We start from the raw sequence: 19,278 nt of genomic DNA, 5'->3' as shown, positions 1-19,278 counted from the left end.
GTTGATATTTCAAACCCATCTGACGATTACTCTCGATGGCCATTTTGCTCTCGAATTTGTATTAATGGGTTTGTTCGATTTTGTTTTAGGGTGATTAGAAGCTAAATGTGGGGTTTTATCATCATTAATGCCCTATATTTGGTTGTTTATAAACACCCCACATTCTCAAAAGCTCAAATGGCTTAGAACCCAAATTTCAAATTCAATTACAAAAGACTTATGTCTCCAACCACAAGATCCCATCACTTTCATCACAAGACACTCTCAAAACATTGACATGGACTCTCAACACCATAGCTTTTGTTCTATTTGGAATAATACAAATTTGATGGTGCTCCACATGTGCCTTTGCACTCACTTCCCAATCAAATTCTTTTCTCTTCATTTCTCTATAAAAATAACTTCTCAACTTCAACACCTTCTTCACACAAAAACAAAGCTTCCCTTTTGTCATTACAAGAACAAAATCAAAGCCAAACCACAAAAGCTCCAATGGCTATGAACAAACGCATCCTCGTCCTCGTCCTCGTTCTCGTTCTTCTTTGTTCTTTCTCAAACAAAGTTATCGGTAGATTTCTTCATCTTTTATCTTTTTATCTCTTCATATTTATGATTTGAGTTATAACGTTACATTCAGATTGACTTTTATTGTTTATTTTCTTCTCTAATTTTGTTTCGAGTTTCAAAATTAGGTTAAGCTACAATAAATAATATTAACTTTTTTTTATGGTAAATTGGGTTATGTTTAGTGATTTTCTCTATCACGTTTTGAATTTTCTCTATCAAGAGAAGCTCCCTTTGAAATTAGTTATGAATCTTTAAAAAAGGTTTTTTTTTCCATTTAAGTTCAAATTATTCTTCTTTATCTTTATGTTGAAAGAAGATATATTTCTAGCATTGGGTAAATAATGATAAAGTGAGACAAAAATTTTATGGTCGGATCTGTATAACAGCCCAAATCCACCGCTAGCAAATATTGTCCTCTTTGGGCTTTCCAAGGTTTCCATACTCTTATAAAAAATGTTTTGTTATCCTCCCCAACCGATGTGAGATATCACAACTCACTCTTCTTTGGGGCTCAACGTCTTTGTTGGCACACCGCCTCGTGTCCACCCTCTTTCAGGGCTTAGCCTCCTTGCTAACACATTGTCCGGTGTCTGGTTCTTATACAATTTGTAACCGTCGAAACTCACCACTAACATATCTTGTCATCTTTGGGCTTTCCCTTTCAGGCTTCCTCTCAATGTTTTTAAAACACGTCTACTAGGGAGAGGTTTTCACTCTTATAAATAATGTTTCATTCTTTTTCCCAATCAATGTGAGATCTCACAATTTTTGATAAAAACGAAAACGAAATTCTTGATTATTCAGAACGACTTTTTAGTGTAATACCTCTAACTTAGGATGGCTAATTGGATTTGGGTATTGATTTGTTGTAGCATCAAGAAGCTTGGGAGTGCCTCAAATTAAGAAAGATGATCATAAGCTTAAAGGAAATGATGATCTTGCAGTTCATGAGGAAGAACATTTTTCAAGCACAGATGATTTGGGCGCAATGGATTATACTCCAGCGTCCAAGAAGCCTCCAATCCACAATTGAGAGTTTTATTTCATTAGTAATTTGTATGATATTTTTACATCTGCCTTTCTCCTTTTTATTTTTTTGGTTAAAGTGAAGCTTCTAGTAATGAATTATATAGAAATGGAAGATATGAGCAAAACATGAAACAATGGGGTTTCTTGCATGTGCAATTGTTCAATCTTGTCTTTATTTTTTATTTTTTATTTTTTATTTTTTTTAATTTATCTCGACATGGAATGAACTCTAAAAACCTATTTCTCGGTCATTCTTTACTCGTATCGTACCGTATTCAAATTGTTATGTTAAATTATAAGTTTAGTCTTACATAAATGGTTACTAATTTGTTAATAACGTGTCTAATATATATCTAAACTTCTTTAAGCTTTTAACGTGAAAACCTAGGGCGTGTACGGTTTGGTTCAATTTTAATTAAATCGATGCCTAATTGAATGGATTTTTTTATCGGTACTGGTTTTGGATCCAAGTGGTTGGGTTTGGTTTTAAAACGATTTTGGCTATTTTTTTTCCATTAAAAAAAATTACATCTTTTGTTCATGGAAAGGGAAAAAAATTTGTCGCATAGAGGAAACACATTCCAGCTCAAGAGATTTGAGAAAAATATTGGGACGAATTGCAGCCAAAACAAGGGGGAAGGGTGGCAACCACGACATCAATGATGCGGGAGAAGGACAACCACGACTTCGACTTAAGGAGGAAAGGCGGTGTTATATGAACCAAGAAACATCAATCATTGAATATAGTTCAACGAAGATGTGAAGAAAATACAGTTGAAATTATCAAAAAAATATTTCAATTCATGCCACATCGAAGAAGAAGGAAGCTTAAATTTTGGTGGATTACAGATTAGAGTAATTTAGAGTTATTGAATTTCATTAATATATTTCAAGATTTTTTATTTAATTTAAAGTTATATTTATCTCGTAGCTAATTATAATTATAAAGTATACATATTGGCTAATTATGGTCATAAAGTATGAATGTTACATACTCTTGAAATGTCTCTGGTAAGGTCAAGAGTTTCATTTTGGGACTATATAAATCCATGTATGTTGTATTGGTAGATAGATTTGAAAAATATAGTAAAAGATTCTTTGTGTTTTCTTTAGCCAATGGCGATGTAGTTTAGGTTGCATGTAGAATCATTCAAGCTCAACATGGTCAATCTTGCTTGTGGAGTGATTTGAATCTCAAACAAGTGTTCTTGTCTTGAGAGATATTCGATCAACAAGATAATTTGAATGTTACTTCCCTTGTAGTGATTTCATATCATTTGGTATTAGAGTATCACTGTGTAACAGCCTTAGGCCACTAATAACAGATATTGTCAGTCTTGATTCATTACATATTGTTGTCAGTCTTACACTATTAAAACGAGTCATCAACGGACGTGGGATCTCACAGACAATTTTCACGAAAACGAAGAGGAAAGAAACTGAAATGATATAGGTTGGGTTCTTGTTTTGAATACTCTATTGCTGGACTTGTGCAAACGTTTTGGGCTATTTTGTTTTTCAAGAGCTGAATGGAGGACAAAATTGGAAAAACTAAATTTTCACAAGGTTCGATTTGGTTAATCAGATTGGTTCGATTTTTTAACACCCCTAAAAGTCCTCTAGATTGCAATATGTGATACGAAGAGGCTATATCAAGCTAGCATACTAAACACATCTTGATATAAAGCCTCGACTACTTGATACATATTAGGTCAATTGTTCGAACATGATAAGAACGACAACATTCATTCTCCATAAAACTAATTAAGTTTTTTTTGTAGGAATAAATTGGTCATCCCAAAAAGAAATTTAAGTGATTCAGAAACCAAATTTTACGTTTTCATTAAATGAAGAATGTTTTGACGGTGGAATCTCTATAAATATCTCTAATTTTTATGACTTGAACCTAGGATCTCCAACGTTATCAAGTTCAAATCTCTACTACAACTCACTCAAGAATAGTACGACAAATCGAATTTTAATATGTAACAATTTTAATGTAATTAAATAATAATGCATATTTTGTTGAATTATAAGATTTTCTACATCGAAGCCTAATTGTTGAAGTTCTCTATACCCCCGTCTCGAAAATCTCTGTGCCAACCCTTCCCTAGCAAGCACCAAGAGTCGCGATTTCCCTCTCTTCTCCACGGCCAAAACCCGAGTGCCCTTGGACAAGATAAAATTAGTTGGGTGTATATGAATATTGACCTAATATGCGAGCATCAATTCTCCCTAGACCTAGTTATGAGCATGCTTACATTGAAGCGCTCGAAAACAACATACAAGAATGGAATATGAAATACAGTATCATAATTATATGTGTGTGCATAATTCATAACAGGAGAAGTAATCCTAACTAAAATGATAGCACAATATGCATGAAGTCCTACAAAGTAAAAAAATAAATCTCTGACTTTCAAAAATTTTAATAATATCCTTAAATTTGGAAACAAAAATGTAAAAATATATAATTACCATAAGTTTTGGATAGAAGCCGTGAGTAAAAAATACATTTATTGTTAGTTTTATGTTAGAAAATATCCATAAAATTGTAAAAGTAACATTAACACATTTTACCATTATAAAAAAAAGTTTTAAAAAATTCTTACCATCAATATATGGATGAAAATGGTCTGATGACATCTCATAAATTATCTACAAATGTTTTAAAGCTACTCTCAAAAGTTCATTTTTGAAACGTGGTACAACGGTAAAAATGTTTTTTATTAAAAAAAATTGATTTTAAAATTTTTAAATAAATTAAAATACTTCTTTCAAGTTTTGTATTATTGAAACTTGAAAAGTGAAAAAAAGTATTTGTTTTAACTTTTTAAAAATTAAAAAGTATTTTTTAAACTATTTTAAAAAATAAATAAAATATTAACGGTTTCTATCTAAAATTAACCAAAGCATTTTTTTTTAATTTAAGAATTATTTTTAAATTTATTTAAAAATTAATGATAATGATATTATTAAAAAAAAATTAAATTTAAAAATATTTATGAAATAAAAGTAGTTGAATTTTTTTTTATTATTATTATTAATTTAGCCGAATAATGTCAAACAGTTGAATTAAAAGGTTGACATTTGAGAAAATCTTTAAGAAAGCAGCCCAACCGTTGAGTAGATGTCGGAGATGCTTTGTCGATTGGTCAATCTGAAATTCCACCGCCGCCGTCGGTGATGGACTGGATGTAACCGACGCGCCGCTGCATTGCGGGTTTGACTTAACTTTAGTTTTCTTTTTTAATTATAAAAAATTACAAGTTGGGTCAAACCCCAAAAATATAATCTTTGACCATATTCGTTAATTTCTTCTAATTTATAGCTGGATGAAAGTCGACTGAATCTTTATATTTCACATTACAAATTTTCAATGAAAATTAGAAGGAAATTCAACCTGGTAATAATGAGATACCGTATCTTACTTATATATCTGTGATCTTCTGCTTAATTAGTCGATACTAGTCTTGAGTCATCCTCAACAATCATTTCGTCACAATACGCAGTAAATGAAGAACGTATTAGAAACTTTTTATTGATTTGATTAATTAGAATGATGTCTTCTAAGATTGAGTTTCAAATTCACACTGTTATGCATGATAGAATTTGAAGCTTTCTTCTCCTATTCCGACTTCCCCAGAGCCTCCGGTAGCACAGCCGAGACAGCGATGGGTTCTCTGTTCTCCCAAAAAGTTGTTTTTTTTAGAGTGGAATTGGACTCGATTAAAGTGTAGGCGAGATATCACATGCGATAATCCAACTTTTCCAAGAATAGTTCACTTTATACAACCAAAGAAGACACAAATTACAAAAACGAAGAGAACCCAAAAAATAGATCACCATAGTTACGTTATTGAGGGTCACTCGCTTCTTTATGATTTTTATGTTATGGAGTCTAATAGTAAGAGCCAATTAAAATCTATTAGAGAATCTGAGAGTATTGTCCATAACCGTATGATGAGAACTATGAGTTGAAACCTTAGTAGGGTTACACCTCAAGTGCATATAATATATAGATCGATGATGAGAGAGACTTGTAGAGTAACTAATCAAGATACTTTAGAATCTCAAGAACGAACTATGGAGAACTGAGGACTTAGATAGGGCTAAGAAAAGAGGACTTAGATAGTTCGATACATTGTCCTTTCCTTTCCAACCCAATTTTTTATAGCAAGTTTCCGTCCACCTTCGAGAAAGGCTAAAATAGGGTAAACGATTGAGTGGTTGCATGAATTCCAGCGAGTCATCGAAATTTCCAGAATCAGCGGCTATCACATCTCCTCTCTAGATCTCTTCGTCTCTATTTTTTCAAGAGACTATCACAAATCTTGGTCTTGAGTTCAAATCATAATCCAAAGATTTTATTAAAGAATAAAATATTCAACCATGGGAGGACCTGGAGTAAGAATGTTAAAAACTGGTCATAACTTTCCCCATATTTCATCATAAATTTGCTTAACTTTGAGTATTGTTTAATTCTAAATAAAATTCAAGGCCATTTAAATGTTTCTATTGCATTGCGTGAATGAAACATTCATTTCTAACATGTGTCGGTAAAAAAGGGTTAGGTCTTTAATATATATTCTAATAAATTGAAACACTTGCAAGTAAGATCGATTAGTTATAGTTATTTGAAAATTTTGTACATGTTTAATATTACCGTCTTAATAATAATTTCTTAACTTAAAGTAACATTTATTATTTTCGTGGGAAGAAAGTTTGATGGTGTTCATATAGATTAAAGTGTGGAAGAAGATGAGAAGAAGATTTGAAGTTATGGAGAAAAAAGGATCAGATTTGCTAAACCAATTCTGATATCATGAGAGTATTTGCTAAAACACTCCACCTAAAAGTAGGAGAGTTCTCTGTTTATAATCATTTATACGTAAATGAGATAAAATAGATTACAAATGAAATATAAGAGCAATAAACGAATACAATATATTAATCTGTGATTATGATCAAATATGATACATATAATAAACCGTGATAGAATACTAAATATTTTCAAGAAACTATCGTCACATCAAAATTTTCTTTGAAACCCATCATTATATAGTATAAATTAAGGGCTTCACTAGACAACACCACCCATTTTCATTGATATCTCATTTTGTGTAACTACTATATTATCAATGGGACAATGTCCATGGGGCAGCCTAACTCATTCCATTCCCTAATCCATCAAACTAGTATAACTCTCATCGTATCTCCGTGTTGACTATATCTAAACTTGGCGAGAATTCATATTTCATATGGATGGACTTAACTCTAGAACTGCATGTTCAAATTCTCTCTAGAACCCCGACTTTCGTGGTTAAGGCTCGGGATCCTACCCGGCCCTTCAACAAACCTATCTTTGTCCATCTTATCTATTCGATGTCTCAACTAGTCTTCAATGCCCATTACGTGTGGTGTGTTAGATGATGCACCGTCCTCCTCGATCGCATTATGACACTTCTCTATATTGGCCCGCATGTGGCCGGATGAACGTCTCTTGAGGGACGCCGCTTTGTATCTATATATTGACTAAATTAATTAAAATATCCTTAAACTTTGTATTAAACTAGTACAACTCTCGTCATATCTCCGTGTTGACTATAGGTTAAGTTAATAAAAATATCCTTCAACTTTATTCTGTCTCCTTCAAAAGTTTAAATTATTAATTCGTTTTTTTTTTTTTTTTTTAAAGAAAATCGCTAATACTCTGTTCAAAAACACTTTCAACTTTCTTAAAAAGTTTGGCTTAACACCCACATTTTGGTTCCTAATCACATGTCATACAATTAGGGTTTTGATGTTAGATCATAGGCTAAATGGTCAATGTTTTGAGACCGGGCCACCAGCTAAATAATCGATATTTTCTCGTTTGATTAAGGTCAAAGGATAGATGATCGTGCATTTAATAACGATCTTAATCAACCAAAATTTTACAAAAGTCTAAATTAACTTTTTCACGACATCAAACAAAGCATCAAATTGGAGTTCATTTCCAAACGATGTCATAAATTTTGAGGCTCCTATCCTACTTATCTTCTCGTCCACTAATTTATCTTTCAAGTATTTTTAAAGTCAAATTAAAATACGTCAGTCAACCGTATTGTCACATCCTCGATTCTTGCTTTTCTTTTTCTGCTTCAGAAAGAATAAAAAGTTCGATGATTCGATCTCCACCTTAAAATTGTCCAACTAAGAAAACAATCCGTTGTTTTAACGAATTCATCCATAATTTATCATTAGATAGTCAGTTGACTTAAGTATTTCGACTAATTTTAAGATTTATTAAGAACGAAAAAAAAAGTCGACTACGAACCTTCCCCAAGTAAATTTAGGGCCTCAAGTTGGGGAACCTAAAAGGATAAAAGGCAATAGGTGGGGCATTGTAAAACGTCGTGATGTTATGTCGGCATCTTCCACGAGCTTATACATATGATATTAAAAAAATGAATGGCCAAAGCTACGTGTTGGCTTCAACTTGTTGCTCAAGAAGTTCAAGTCAAATTTTTTTAAAAAATAGAATAAATTTGAGGAAATTAATTGAATGGATTCGGGGAGATTCATGAAATTAAATATATAGCTACTTGATTTTGTTTCCAAGCTTGTTGGTCAATTCCATTTCCATTCGTTGTTATCAATTTGATTTTGTTTTCGAATTTGACACGTTCAGCGTAGAAGTGAGAGTTTTGAATCTTCATCTTAAACGTTCTATGTTCATAAGTGGGATAATAGGTTTTCAATTCAAATTCGACCAATAAATAATCGAACAATGCCACAAGTTGACGGTAGTCCGTTGACTAGGGAGACGGGGTGAGGCATCAGACCAACTTGCAACACCGAAGCTTACGTAAGCTAAGCACCATTTTCAATATTTAAGACAATATTGTTAAAAGATCACCAATAGCACAATAGGGTCGAATCTAATAATCATATGAACCCAACTTAGAATGTTGTCGAAAGATTTAGATATCTAGATATTTTATAAATAAAGTTTTAAATACCTAGATAGGTTAGAAATAAATTTGCAAGATCAATGTGTAAATGATAAGATAGAAGATCACAAATATTGTAACGACCTATGCCAAATATTCGGATTAGGATTTAGAATCAGAATTTGACAACTGATGGCCCCGACATTCCCTTATGACATGATCGCATTACCTACTCTTTGTTTCTTATGAATGAAAACTATTCTCACATACCAACACGAGTCATTCAACATGTTTTGTCCTCACACACATTACCTACTCCTTGTTATCACACACATGCATCTCTGAAAAATTCCTATGATTGAGTCACCGAAAAGTAAGGTGCACCTTGTTGGTATAGGTATAACTTTCTTTTCCTTTAATCTTTTCTTAGTTATCTTATTCTCCATGTTGATGATACGATGCACTCCAACTCGATTAGGACCAGACCCAATAGGGTTAATTAGTTCCTTCGCTTCCAAGCTTGGGGTCAACTCGATAAGTCTCCTTGAATAGTCGGGTCATGTCGTGCCAGCACCGTTCCAAGGAAATCCACGAGGCCAATGCTAATAATATCCATAAGAGAGAATTTAAAATTTGGAAGAACAAGTAGGAAGTTTCTTTAAGCTTTCACTACGTGTTTTATTGCTTGTTTGAACTCACATGGTCCTTTTGACTACAAACCCAATGGATGGGTATGGCCCCATGCTTCCCCATTCAAGTTGCAGCACTTGCCCTTCCCTTCCCGACTTCTTCTTCTTTACAGCACATTGACAGTACTACACTTTCTAGAGAATTTTATTATTAATTTCTTTATGGATTTAAATTTTATTTTGTTTTTTCAAACTTTCAGCCTAATAAAGCTTACCGTGTCTGTTGGGGAGAGGTTTCCACACGCTTACTAACTGATGTGAGATCTCACAATCCACCCCATTGAGGCCAACGTTCTCGTTGGCACACCACTTGGTGTCTGATTCTAATACCATTTGTAATAGCCACAACCCACCACTATCCAATATTGTCCACTTTGGTCCATTATGTATTGTCATTTGCCTCATGGTTTTAAAATGCTTTTATTAGGTAGTGGTTTCCACGTCCTTATAAGAAATACTTCGTTCCCTACTCCAACAGATATGATATCTCACTGTGTTACCAACGAAGTGCACCTTCCTTTTCGTAGTTCAATCATAAGAACTCTAAATTTAAGCGTGTTTTGTTTTAAGCAATTTTATGTTAGGTGACCTCTTGGAAATTTTCCTAAACAGTATGTATGCGAGGATAAAACATCCTAAAAAAACCTATGTTAATTTGTGGGGATAGACTTCACTCATAGAAACAAGAAATAAGTTACGTGACCATGTTGCAAGAGATGTAGGGAAATATCAAGGTCATCAGGTGCTGAATCCGAATTTGGAATCCATATCCAAATCCTAAAACCTGAGGTGTTGTAGTGACAATCTCGAATAATTTTATATATGTTAAGAATTATAATTTTTTAGTTTCAGTCACGGAATGAATATTAAGAATTATTTGGAATTATTTGAAAGAGTAGTTCCACATTAACTAATTAACGAGAAGATCGTAGACTTACGAGTAAGAAATATCATCTCTATTGAAGTCAGGTCTTTCGAGAAACACAAAAAGTAAAACTATAATAACTTATATTCATAGTGAATAGTATCATACCATTGTAGATGATATCACGCTTCTCGAGTACTCTAGGTCAAACTAGGAGCTTCTCGAGTACTCTATGTCAAACTAGGAATGATAAAAGGATGTGAAAAATGGCGGTGGTTAATATAAAACAAAATGCGGTTTTTCAAAGTCAAAGGCAACAAGGTCAATTGCTTTGGTCACATTTATTATAAATAATTGGCTCAAAACACACCCATTTCGAACCCCGAATTTCATGTCCATTACTATTGTAGCTCCAAAGGTGGCGAATTCTAGCAGAGATTTCTCCGACCAAAACGAATGGCTTCATCATCCACCTACGTTTTCTGGTCTAGATAGAGACGTAGAAACCTCCGTTATCGTCTCGGCTCTGACCCACGTCGTCGCTGGTGAGATCCCTATCGGCGGAGAAAGCGGCGGAAGCGGAACTCTCTCCGCTGGTTCATCTTCTCATAACTCCCACAAGAGAGGACGTCAAGACCATCGCTTCGAAGGTAAGATAAATTTTTTTTTTCGTTCTATCGTGATATATTCATTCAAACTGTGGATAGTTTTGCTGAATTTATAAACTTGACTGAGTAGAATAAGTTACTCCCCTGTAACCAATTATATTAGAATCGGGCCATACCCAGATCAGCAATTATATTAAAATTAGCCGAGTTGCAAATTGTAAACCAAATTTTGTGTTCGGTTGACGAAGTTTTGTACTTTAATCCATAAGATTATTAGTGGTTCGAGTTTAAAAGATTGTAAGTGCTCCACCTCTGTAGATACTCTGAAAATGTATGCTCTTCTCACACATCAACAGCAAAGAAATTGGAAAGGGTTATGTTTTTTTTTTATCAAATTGTTTTTTTTTTTCTTTTATTTGACATATTTCAATTGTGGGTCATATCGAAATCGAAATCACAGAAGAGAGAAGAAATGTGGTCGGAATATACGAATACGAGAGAGAAACAAGAAGAGACGTAAGGGAGGAAGAGGGAAGGAGAAGATACAGAGGAGTGAGGCAAAGGCCATGGGGGAAATGGGCGGCGGAGATAAGAGATCCCTTCAAAGCTGTGAGAGTTTGGTTGGGGACTTTCGACACCGCCGAAGCCGCCGCCAGAGCCTACGACGAGGCCGCTCTCCGCTTTCGTGGCAACAAGGCCAAACTCAACTTCCCTGAAAACGTCAGACTCCGATCCTCGCCGCCGCCTGCAACAGCTAATCAATACGCCGTGGTAACCGATTCCCCGATGACATCATCCATGACGTCGTCTGCGTCGTCATCGGCCGCCAGTTTGGTATCTTCTCCGTCTGTTTATGGGAGCCAGTGGGGCAGTGGTTACGGCGGCGATGGGGGGTTTTTGGTGCCGCAATGGCCGCAGGAAGTTAATGATAACAGCTCACCTGAATAGAGCTGTTGCTTCAATATTTTCGTATTTTGTCTTTTTTTTCACATTCTTTGGCGTAATGAATCTCGCCATCTTCCTATTTTGGTTCAAATCCAATTCACATACAGATTCGTCATTGGGAAAAAGACATCTCTAACCCTACCCACGAGTGGCATATTAATGTATAAATTCTAAAAAAATAAAAACCCGATTAACTCAACTCAACTCGTACAATTTAAATTAAATTATAAAATTACCTGTGTTGGGTTGCGGATTAAGTCGCAGATTAACTATGATTTATTGTTAATTTTGAAAATATTTAAGAAATTAAAGTTACTATGCACATTCTTTTCATATGGCATACACAGAAACTCCATGGTTAAGCAGGTTTTACTTAGAGTAGTTCTATGTTGGATGATGTTATAAAAATTTTTCTAAAATGCATGCGAACGAGGACAAAACATATTGGAAGGGTCTGTGTTGGTTTGTGGGGACATGTCAGAGGGGATATAAGAAAATGTCGGGACTATTAGGATTTTGATAAAATAAAATATTTAATAAATATTTTATGTTGAGAACACCGTCTCTCGAACTTTTAATCCACCTCCCTCCCCAAATAGAGCTTATAACTTTTATCGTAATGTATGACGACATAAATTATAATCCAATGCAAACATAAAATATTTATAATACGTAAATAAAAAAAAAATATATATTTGTTTATTTTGAAGGGAGTGAAGTCAAAGTTAAAGGATATGGATTTAATTAATTGGGTTTATCCAAATAAAGTTTTATTGATAACGAACGCCTGTTTGACTAATTTGCTAAAAAAATAATTTTAGTTGATATAAAAGGTCAAACTGAACATTAAAAATAATAATAATAATAATAGAGTATAGGTTTGTGGTCCAAAATTGTCCATTAATAGGCAACTTTGACTTTGATGTATATATATATATTATATATATTGTATATCCATGTGAAGCTTTAATAATTAATGAATAACTTATGAGTTAAGACTATTTAAAATATCAATAATGGGAATAGACAAATAGGATGTTCCTTAGAATAATTAAGGGATTCAATTACCTTTTAAGTCATACGGAATAGTCGATATAGTTCAACAAATTAAGACTTAATTTTTTATCGAGATGCTAAATTTGAATCAGTACGTTCGAGTTCGATAGGTACAAAATTTTCCTATTTTCTTTTAAACTTTAAGTTGTTGGATTTTATCGAGAGGTTTAGAGGTTGGATTTCGAGACGAGATAGAAGAAGAAAATGTTTTGAGAAGGGAACTCGAGAAAATATAGAAAAATGGTCAAAGTCAACGCATAGAAGGTAAATCGGTTTTCTCCGCCCTTTATTATGTATTTACCTAATGCATACATAATTGAGAGGGAAGAAAGAAAAGAAAGAAAAAAAATAATAAATGAGAGGAGATTGGGCTATCGGAGAAGAAAGGAAGAAAAAACATCTTCACACAAGTTGCTCAGGATGTTCTCCATCGATTTGGACTTTCGAATCTCCATAATCGATCAAGAATTAATAATAATTGAAGGTGTGATTAACAGATTCAGAAATATCGTTTTTCTATATATCTGTGACACAATATCTACCACTCAAAAGTGTGAATATATCTGAAAATATTATTACTCAAGTAAACAAATAGAATTGGAATCTAAAGTTCAATTTTCATTGATATTCACAAGGTTTAAATGTTTAAATCTGGTGCAAACTACCACTAATACCTACAAATATGAAAAATATAAACTAACTAAAAATTGAGAATAAAATAAAATATACTATTAATCAAATCATAAAAAAACAAATATTAACAGACAAATATCTGCAAGTAGTATATTCTCTAAATATTAACTGATTACGAATATCTTGACTAATTCAAACGAGCAATAAGTTGCACTAAATTGTGACCGTCTCCTTTAGTGCAAGCTTATTTCTCAATAACACTGAGAGCCTTACGAAAAACTTTAAAATCCACTTTGGCAAGTGGATTAGTAAATATTCCAGCAACTTGCTCACTAGTATGTATTTTCTGCAATTCAACATCACGTGATAACACTTTCTCTCGAACAAAATGATAATTATCCCAATTAATTTGAATGGCCTGATTTATAGTAGTTATTATTTCTTGAATAAGCTTCATGAGCCACAAACATTCTTGAGTTACATAGCAGGGCCCTAATCCACTCCGCACTGTGTTGAAATCTCCTCAGTGACTTTAGATGCAGTAGCATCCCTCCGACCATCTCTGGGACTGCTGCCACCGACTCAAGCATCACTGCTCGACAACTGTAGCGCCTTTGGAAGAAGATATCAGTTGGGATTTGAAGAAGCTTCACAACGCGGTAAGCGACTTTGTCAAGAAAAGCTTTTGGCTCATGATGCTTTCCAAGATCTATGGACACATCCACTCTGTAAGTCTGCCATGGCATAAAGCAATTTCAAGGCCATTCAAATCCATCTTCGCTAGTAATCTTCGGCCTGTAAATCCCCCAATAGCTTAAAACCAGCGCATTATCCTTCTCTTTTTCCTTCTCCTAATTCTCAACATCCTTAATCCTCTGTTCTAACTTCACCTTCCCTTGTTCCTCTGCCACCGCCATGGACGAGCTCATCAGCCTCTGCCACTGTAATCCCCCATATGCCAACGGCTGGTACCTTGTCGATGGTGACGTCGTCGTCGCGAAAGTGACCTTCATACCACAGCCAATGCCACCGGCTATCGAGCCTGAGAAGTTGGTGGGCTTGGACCGGATGACATACCAGGAGTAAGTGGTTGCATGGGTCCTAGAGGTCAAAAGGAGATCCTGTCATTGACAATGAAATTCCACCCGGTTGACTCTCTCTCCCAGCAAGTCTTCCTCTGCCTCCTCTCCCTACTCTATTTCCTTTCATTCCTTGCTGAGTAGCTCGATTGAAGGATCCCGGCTCTTGGTTGCCATAGATTTGTTGTGAATCACTGCTAGAACTTTGACCACCACCAACACGACCCCTCTTTCCTTCCCTCCATGAAAATTAAAGTCGTCCATCTATGAATTCTGATCTTTTGATTACTCCAATTCTAATAACAAAGAGTGGTACGCTTCAACCGCTTTGATTCCATCTGATTGAAGCTTTTCCTTTGCTGCTTTGGCTATTTTGAATTGATTTTGGCTTTTCTTTGCAATGTTGAGGGTTTGAGCAGATTCTCTGCCGTAACTGAGCTCATTTTTCAGTTTTTCAACAAGAGAGAGTGTCTCTGGGAGCTGTGTTTTTAAATAATCCATCTCAACTTGTGCAGACTCAGCGAGGTTACTTCGGGTTTGGTCGGATTCAGACACCATGTTCAGCTGGACCTTGAGCCTTTGAACTTCATTCATGGCGGAGGCCAATGCAGCAACATCCATTGCGTGTTGCTTCTGAATAGCTTCGAGTTCAAACTCTCATGCTCGATTGCAATCTTGAGAAAGTTTGAGCTATTCTTGAACACGATCTTCCTCAGTAGATCTTCCTCAGTAGCTGAGAGCTCAAGCCTCTATTGTTGGAATTCTTCAAGCTTTGCAAACATATCTAATAGTTGTTTCTTTGTTTCTTCTGCTTTCTGTTGGGCTTGCTTTTTGTGTGATTCAGATGTGCTCAGTTGATCACTTGTTTTCTTCTGTTCCTCCTGAAGTTGAGAAAGCCATAATTCCAATTCAGCCACTTTGTTGAGCCCTTTACTCTTCTTTGACAATGTGGATGAACATCTAATAGAAGAGTTTCGTTTCTAGTTGCATGATGAGAATAACTAGAATCGACAATCCATTATTCTCCGTAGTCTATAAAGGCATAAGCATCTGTAGAGACATCATCTTGATGTACAGTTGAAGTCACGTTTGTTGGCTTGTCAAGAACCTCAATAGTTATGGATCTGAAGAATTTTTACTTTCATATACAACATTTGCTTCTAATTCCTGCATTTTCACTGGGCAATTTGACTTAATATGGCCTAGCTTTCCACAACGATGACACACCACTTTCACCCGACAATCTCGTTTAAAATGGTCCGATTTTCCACACTTGTAACAAGCTTTAAATGGCTTCTTTGACGACTCCTCACTTCTAAATTGATTCTCATGGCTTGATGAAGGCTTTGAATGAAAATTTGGTCTTTTTTGATCTTTGACATACAACACATCGGGGAAAGCTCGTTGTTGTTAGTCATTTGCTTAATAAAACCTTCCTGATTAGAAAGCAGATTCTCCAATTCAATAACTATAGGCTGATTTGTCCACCCTTTTATTGAAGAAACAAAGAGCATAAAGTCTTTTCATAATCCACGAATAAGATAACGTCGTAATCGAGCATCACTCACAGGCTCCTCAGCATCTAATTCTGAAATTTCATATCACAAATTTTTCACTTTCAAGAAATATTCTTCAATAGAAAAATTACCTTGAGTTACCACAACTAGTTCATTCTCTAGAAATTGCAATCGAGCTGTATTTTTCTTAGTGAGCAGCCTTGGAAATATTTCCCACACTTGTTTTGGTGACTTTAAATCAGGAACATGATCAATATATTCCTGGCTAATCAAAGTTCGGAAGGTAAAAGATTTCTAAGATGAGATTTCTATGATACATGTTATTTTAATGCTTTCAGCATGATCATTTTGAGCAGGTGTATGCAGGCAAGATAGTTGACAATGGATGTCAAAAGTACGCAAGTGAGCTTTGAAGCAAGTGAGCTTTGAAGCAAGTGCTAGTAAATTATGCACCTCCATCGCTTTTAAAAACCTGGATACAAGAAGAAGGTTGATTTTCCACAAATGTTTTAAATGGAAGAAAAATATAAAAGAAATCATATTTAAATTTTAAAGGGTAAAGTCGAGTGAATTGAGAATAATCATCAATAAAAATAACATAAAGAAAACTCGAATTGAATTTGATAGGGGAAGAACCCCAAATATCATAATGAATAAGATCTAACAATTGAGGATACCTATGTTCATTGCAGGAATAAGATAATCGATGACTTTTCAAAAGTTAACAAGTGCTACATAGTGATGGAGAAGGCAACAAGGACGTAAGAGAAAGATGTCCACTTTTATTTAAGAAAGAAATAACATAATAATTCACATGACCCAGGCGGGCATGCCATAAATCATATGAAGCACATAGAGATTTATTTTTAAGGACATAAATAAAGGCAAAGTTGTCGCGCTCCAACACATATTGCCCTTCGTCCCTTTTGCCGGTTGCTACCACGCCCTTCCTGTTTGACGATTTTGGACAGTAAAAAAATTATTAGTAAATGCAACGAAGAGAGTAAATTAGACATTAATTTACTAATTGAAAGAAGATTTTTAGTGAGACGAGAGACAACCCAAATCTAATAAGTGAATATTTGGAACAGAAGAAAGAGTATCAGTATGAGGGAATGGGTAGAGAGGCATCGTTTCCTACGATCATAGAGTTCTTACCCATGTAATTTTTTAATTGATCCAAAATAGATGGATCAGTAGTCATATGGGCTGAAGCCCCAGTGTCCAAAAACCAATCAACATTCTCAGGTCCAGCAATAGAGCAGGACATGTTTGAAAGCTTCGTCAAGGTGTCTCCCACTCATGTTGAGCCGAGAGAGCAAGAATCAACCTCATAGTGTCAAGTATAGTCACCAGTGCAAAAACTTCCTCAAAATCAACTCCTTGACACCGCATGTACCCCTTTGTCATGAACCTTACTTTGTGCTTGATGACGTTTCTATCGCTATCCTTGTTCAACTTAAACACTCACTTCAAACCACCATATCTGCTTGTAAACACACTCGCTTCAACTTAAACACACTCACTCGCTATCCTGTGTTGCATGGAAGGAGTAAGCACATCGATGTTCGATTTCATTTCTTGCGTGATTTTTGTAAAGAATGCATTATTGAACTCAACTTTTGCCAAAGTGATGAACAAATCGCAGACCTATTTACAAAACCCTTGAAACAACCATTGTTCGAGAAGCTTAGAAGAAAGATGGGGATGTGCAGAATCCAAGATGAATATCAAGAAGATGAAGTGAAGTCTTAAACTGATTTCTGCAGAATTCAGTTTAAGGGAGGGTGTTGAAGGGACACTAGTAGATACATTTCTAAAGATGGAAAAAGTAGTAATTTGTTTAACAAATTTAGTTACTACGGAGAAGGAGGAGGTGAAAGCAATTTTGTCCACAGAAATCCCAACCAACTTCGAGAAGCAATGAAATCGCGTCCTATAAAATGACCTCTCTTTCCAATCATTCAATCCATTCCTCTCAATTTCACTTCAATTTTTATTGTCACCAACAAATGATACAACTCTGAGGCATGACAAAGTACAATGCACTTATTAATTTCACGACGGCTCCAACAAGGCTTAGAGATTTAAAGAAAAAATAACTCAAAACCTCACAACCAAGAGGAGGCTTATAGATCCAAATGAGAGGGGAAATAAGAGCTGGGTAGGTGGGCAGTTGAGCTCGAGTGATTTTCAGCAACTTACCTAAGATTTTGCCAGTTTTATCGATAGGTTGAAAAACAGATCAAACTCAACTCGTCGATTGACCTAATCAAACCCTTAATTTTTTTTCTCTCTCTCTCTTATTCTCAAGACGGTATAACTTAAGATTTCAATTGATACGATAACTATTTCAAAATTTTGAAAATAGAAAGCTTCTCAAAATGGTATAAAAGAAAGGTTGAAAAGAAAAAGACAATCGTATTTGAATAATCAAAGTTTGAAATTGTGTGTGTGGGAAGGTATTATGAAATCCTTTGCTTGGAATGTGAAACAAAACAAAACCACGTCCCATGATCATCGCTTCTACTCAATGATTGTTAGCCCATAAACAACTTTGACCGTTGACTTCTTGAATGCAGTTCTCAAAGACATGTCCCATTGTCCCCTTTGACTAAGTATGCAAGAAAACTTTTTTTTTTAATTGTTTTTAAAATAATATTTCATAAAATATGAACTCAAAAGAAATGGAGAATAATCCATTTTCACGCCAATAAGAATAAGTCTCATTTATGTACCAAGAGCTTCATTAAATGTGGCTTCATTTATTCTCATATGGTTACACGTTTATGATGAATTATTAGAATCTAGTTAATAGTTCATTCTAATTTGTAACTTGTAACCATAATAAATGAAGCATCATTTAAAGGATCTTGAAACCCTTGTTGCATAAATGAGACTTGATTCTTCGTAATACGAAATTGACTGCAAGATATTTGAACAACATTCTTATCAAAATCCCAACATACGAATATAATCATTATAGAAAAGTGGATCTTTCACAAAAGGGTGGGTCCCATTGTTCAAGTTCCAAAATTTAACATTAAAAACTAGTCATCTACTTACCCTTATATAGAAAGGACTGAATTTCATCCCGTTAAATTATATTCTCGAATTCATATTTGGTTAAGTTTTGTTAATTCGACTATGAAAAAACATTGTCACTTATGCAAATCAAATGATAATTTCTTTTAGACAGAAATTCATAACTGACTCAAGATTAAGATCGAGTCATATATGATCTTAGAAATATTAATCTTCTCCGTTAATAAATTTATAAGGAGAGATAAATATTTACAGTGTAGCCTTATAAAAACTCGTTATTTATATACTCTCACTCAAATGTCTTCACATA

General features: G+C 34.6%; 1 protein-coding gene, 1 long non-coding RNA gene and 1 pseudogene across 2 annotated transcripts; 2 read left to right on the top strand and 1 right to left on the bottom strand.

Moving 5' to 3' along the window:
• The first annotated feature begins 387 nt into the window (after positions 1 to 387).
• Positions 388 to 1,742, top strand: LOC111470380. The gene is made up of 2 exons (XR_002715032.1): positions 388 to 568; positions 1,440 to 1,742. It is a non-coding gene; the product is annotated as an uncharacterized LOC111470380 (long non-coding RNA).
• An 8,726-nt stretch (positions 1,743 to 10,468) lies between these two features.
• On the top strand, positions 10,469 to 11,740 carry LOC111470378 (ethylene-responsive transcription factor ERF110-like). The gene is made up of 2 exons (XM_023115943.1): positions 10,469 to 10,735; positions 11,154 to 11,740. Exons 1-2 carry the CDS (start codon positions 10,477 to 10,479, stop codon positions 11,639 to 11,641), a joined length of 747 nt encoding a protein of 248 aa, XP_022971711.1. The 5' UTR covers positions 10,469 to 10,476; the 3' UTR covers positions 11,642 to 11,740.
• Positions 11,741 to 13,731: 1,991 nt separating this feature from the next.
• Positions 13,732 to 15,027, bottom strand: LOC111470331 (annotated as a pseudogene).
• Between the last annotated feature and the right edge of the window lie 4,251 nt (positions 15,028 to 19,278).

The sequence above is a fragment of the Cucurbita maxima genome, unplaced genomic scaffold, assembly GCF_002738345.1.
Source record: "Cucurbita maxima cultivar Rimu unplaced genomic scaffold, Cmax_1.0 Cma_Scf00044, whole genome shotgun sequence".
Classification (NCBI taxonomy): domain Eukaryota; kingdom Viridiplantae; phylum Streptophyta; class Magnoliopsida; order Cucurbitales; family Cucurbitaceae; genus Cucurbita; species Cucurbita maxima.
This window is presented reverse-complemented; position numbering and strand designations above follow the sequence as displayed.

Excerpts from the sequence above, each read along its gene's own strand:
- LOC111470378 (XM_023115943.1), top strand. The coding sequence starts at position 10,477 with ATGTCCATTACTATTGTAGCTCCAAAGGTGGCGAATTCTAGCAGAGAT. Across the intron at positions 10,736-11,153 it reads TCAAGACCATCGCTTCGAAG|AAGAGAGAAGAAATGTGGTC; the intron begins GTAAGATAAATT and ends TCGAAATCACAG.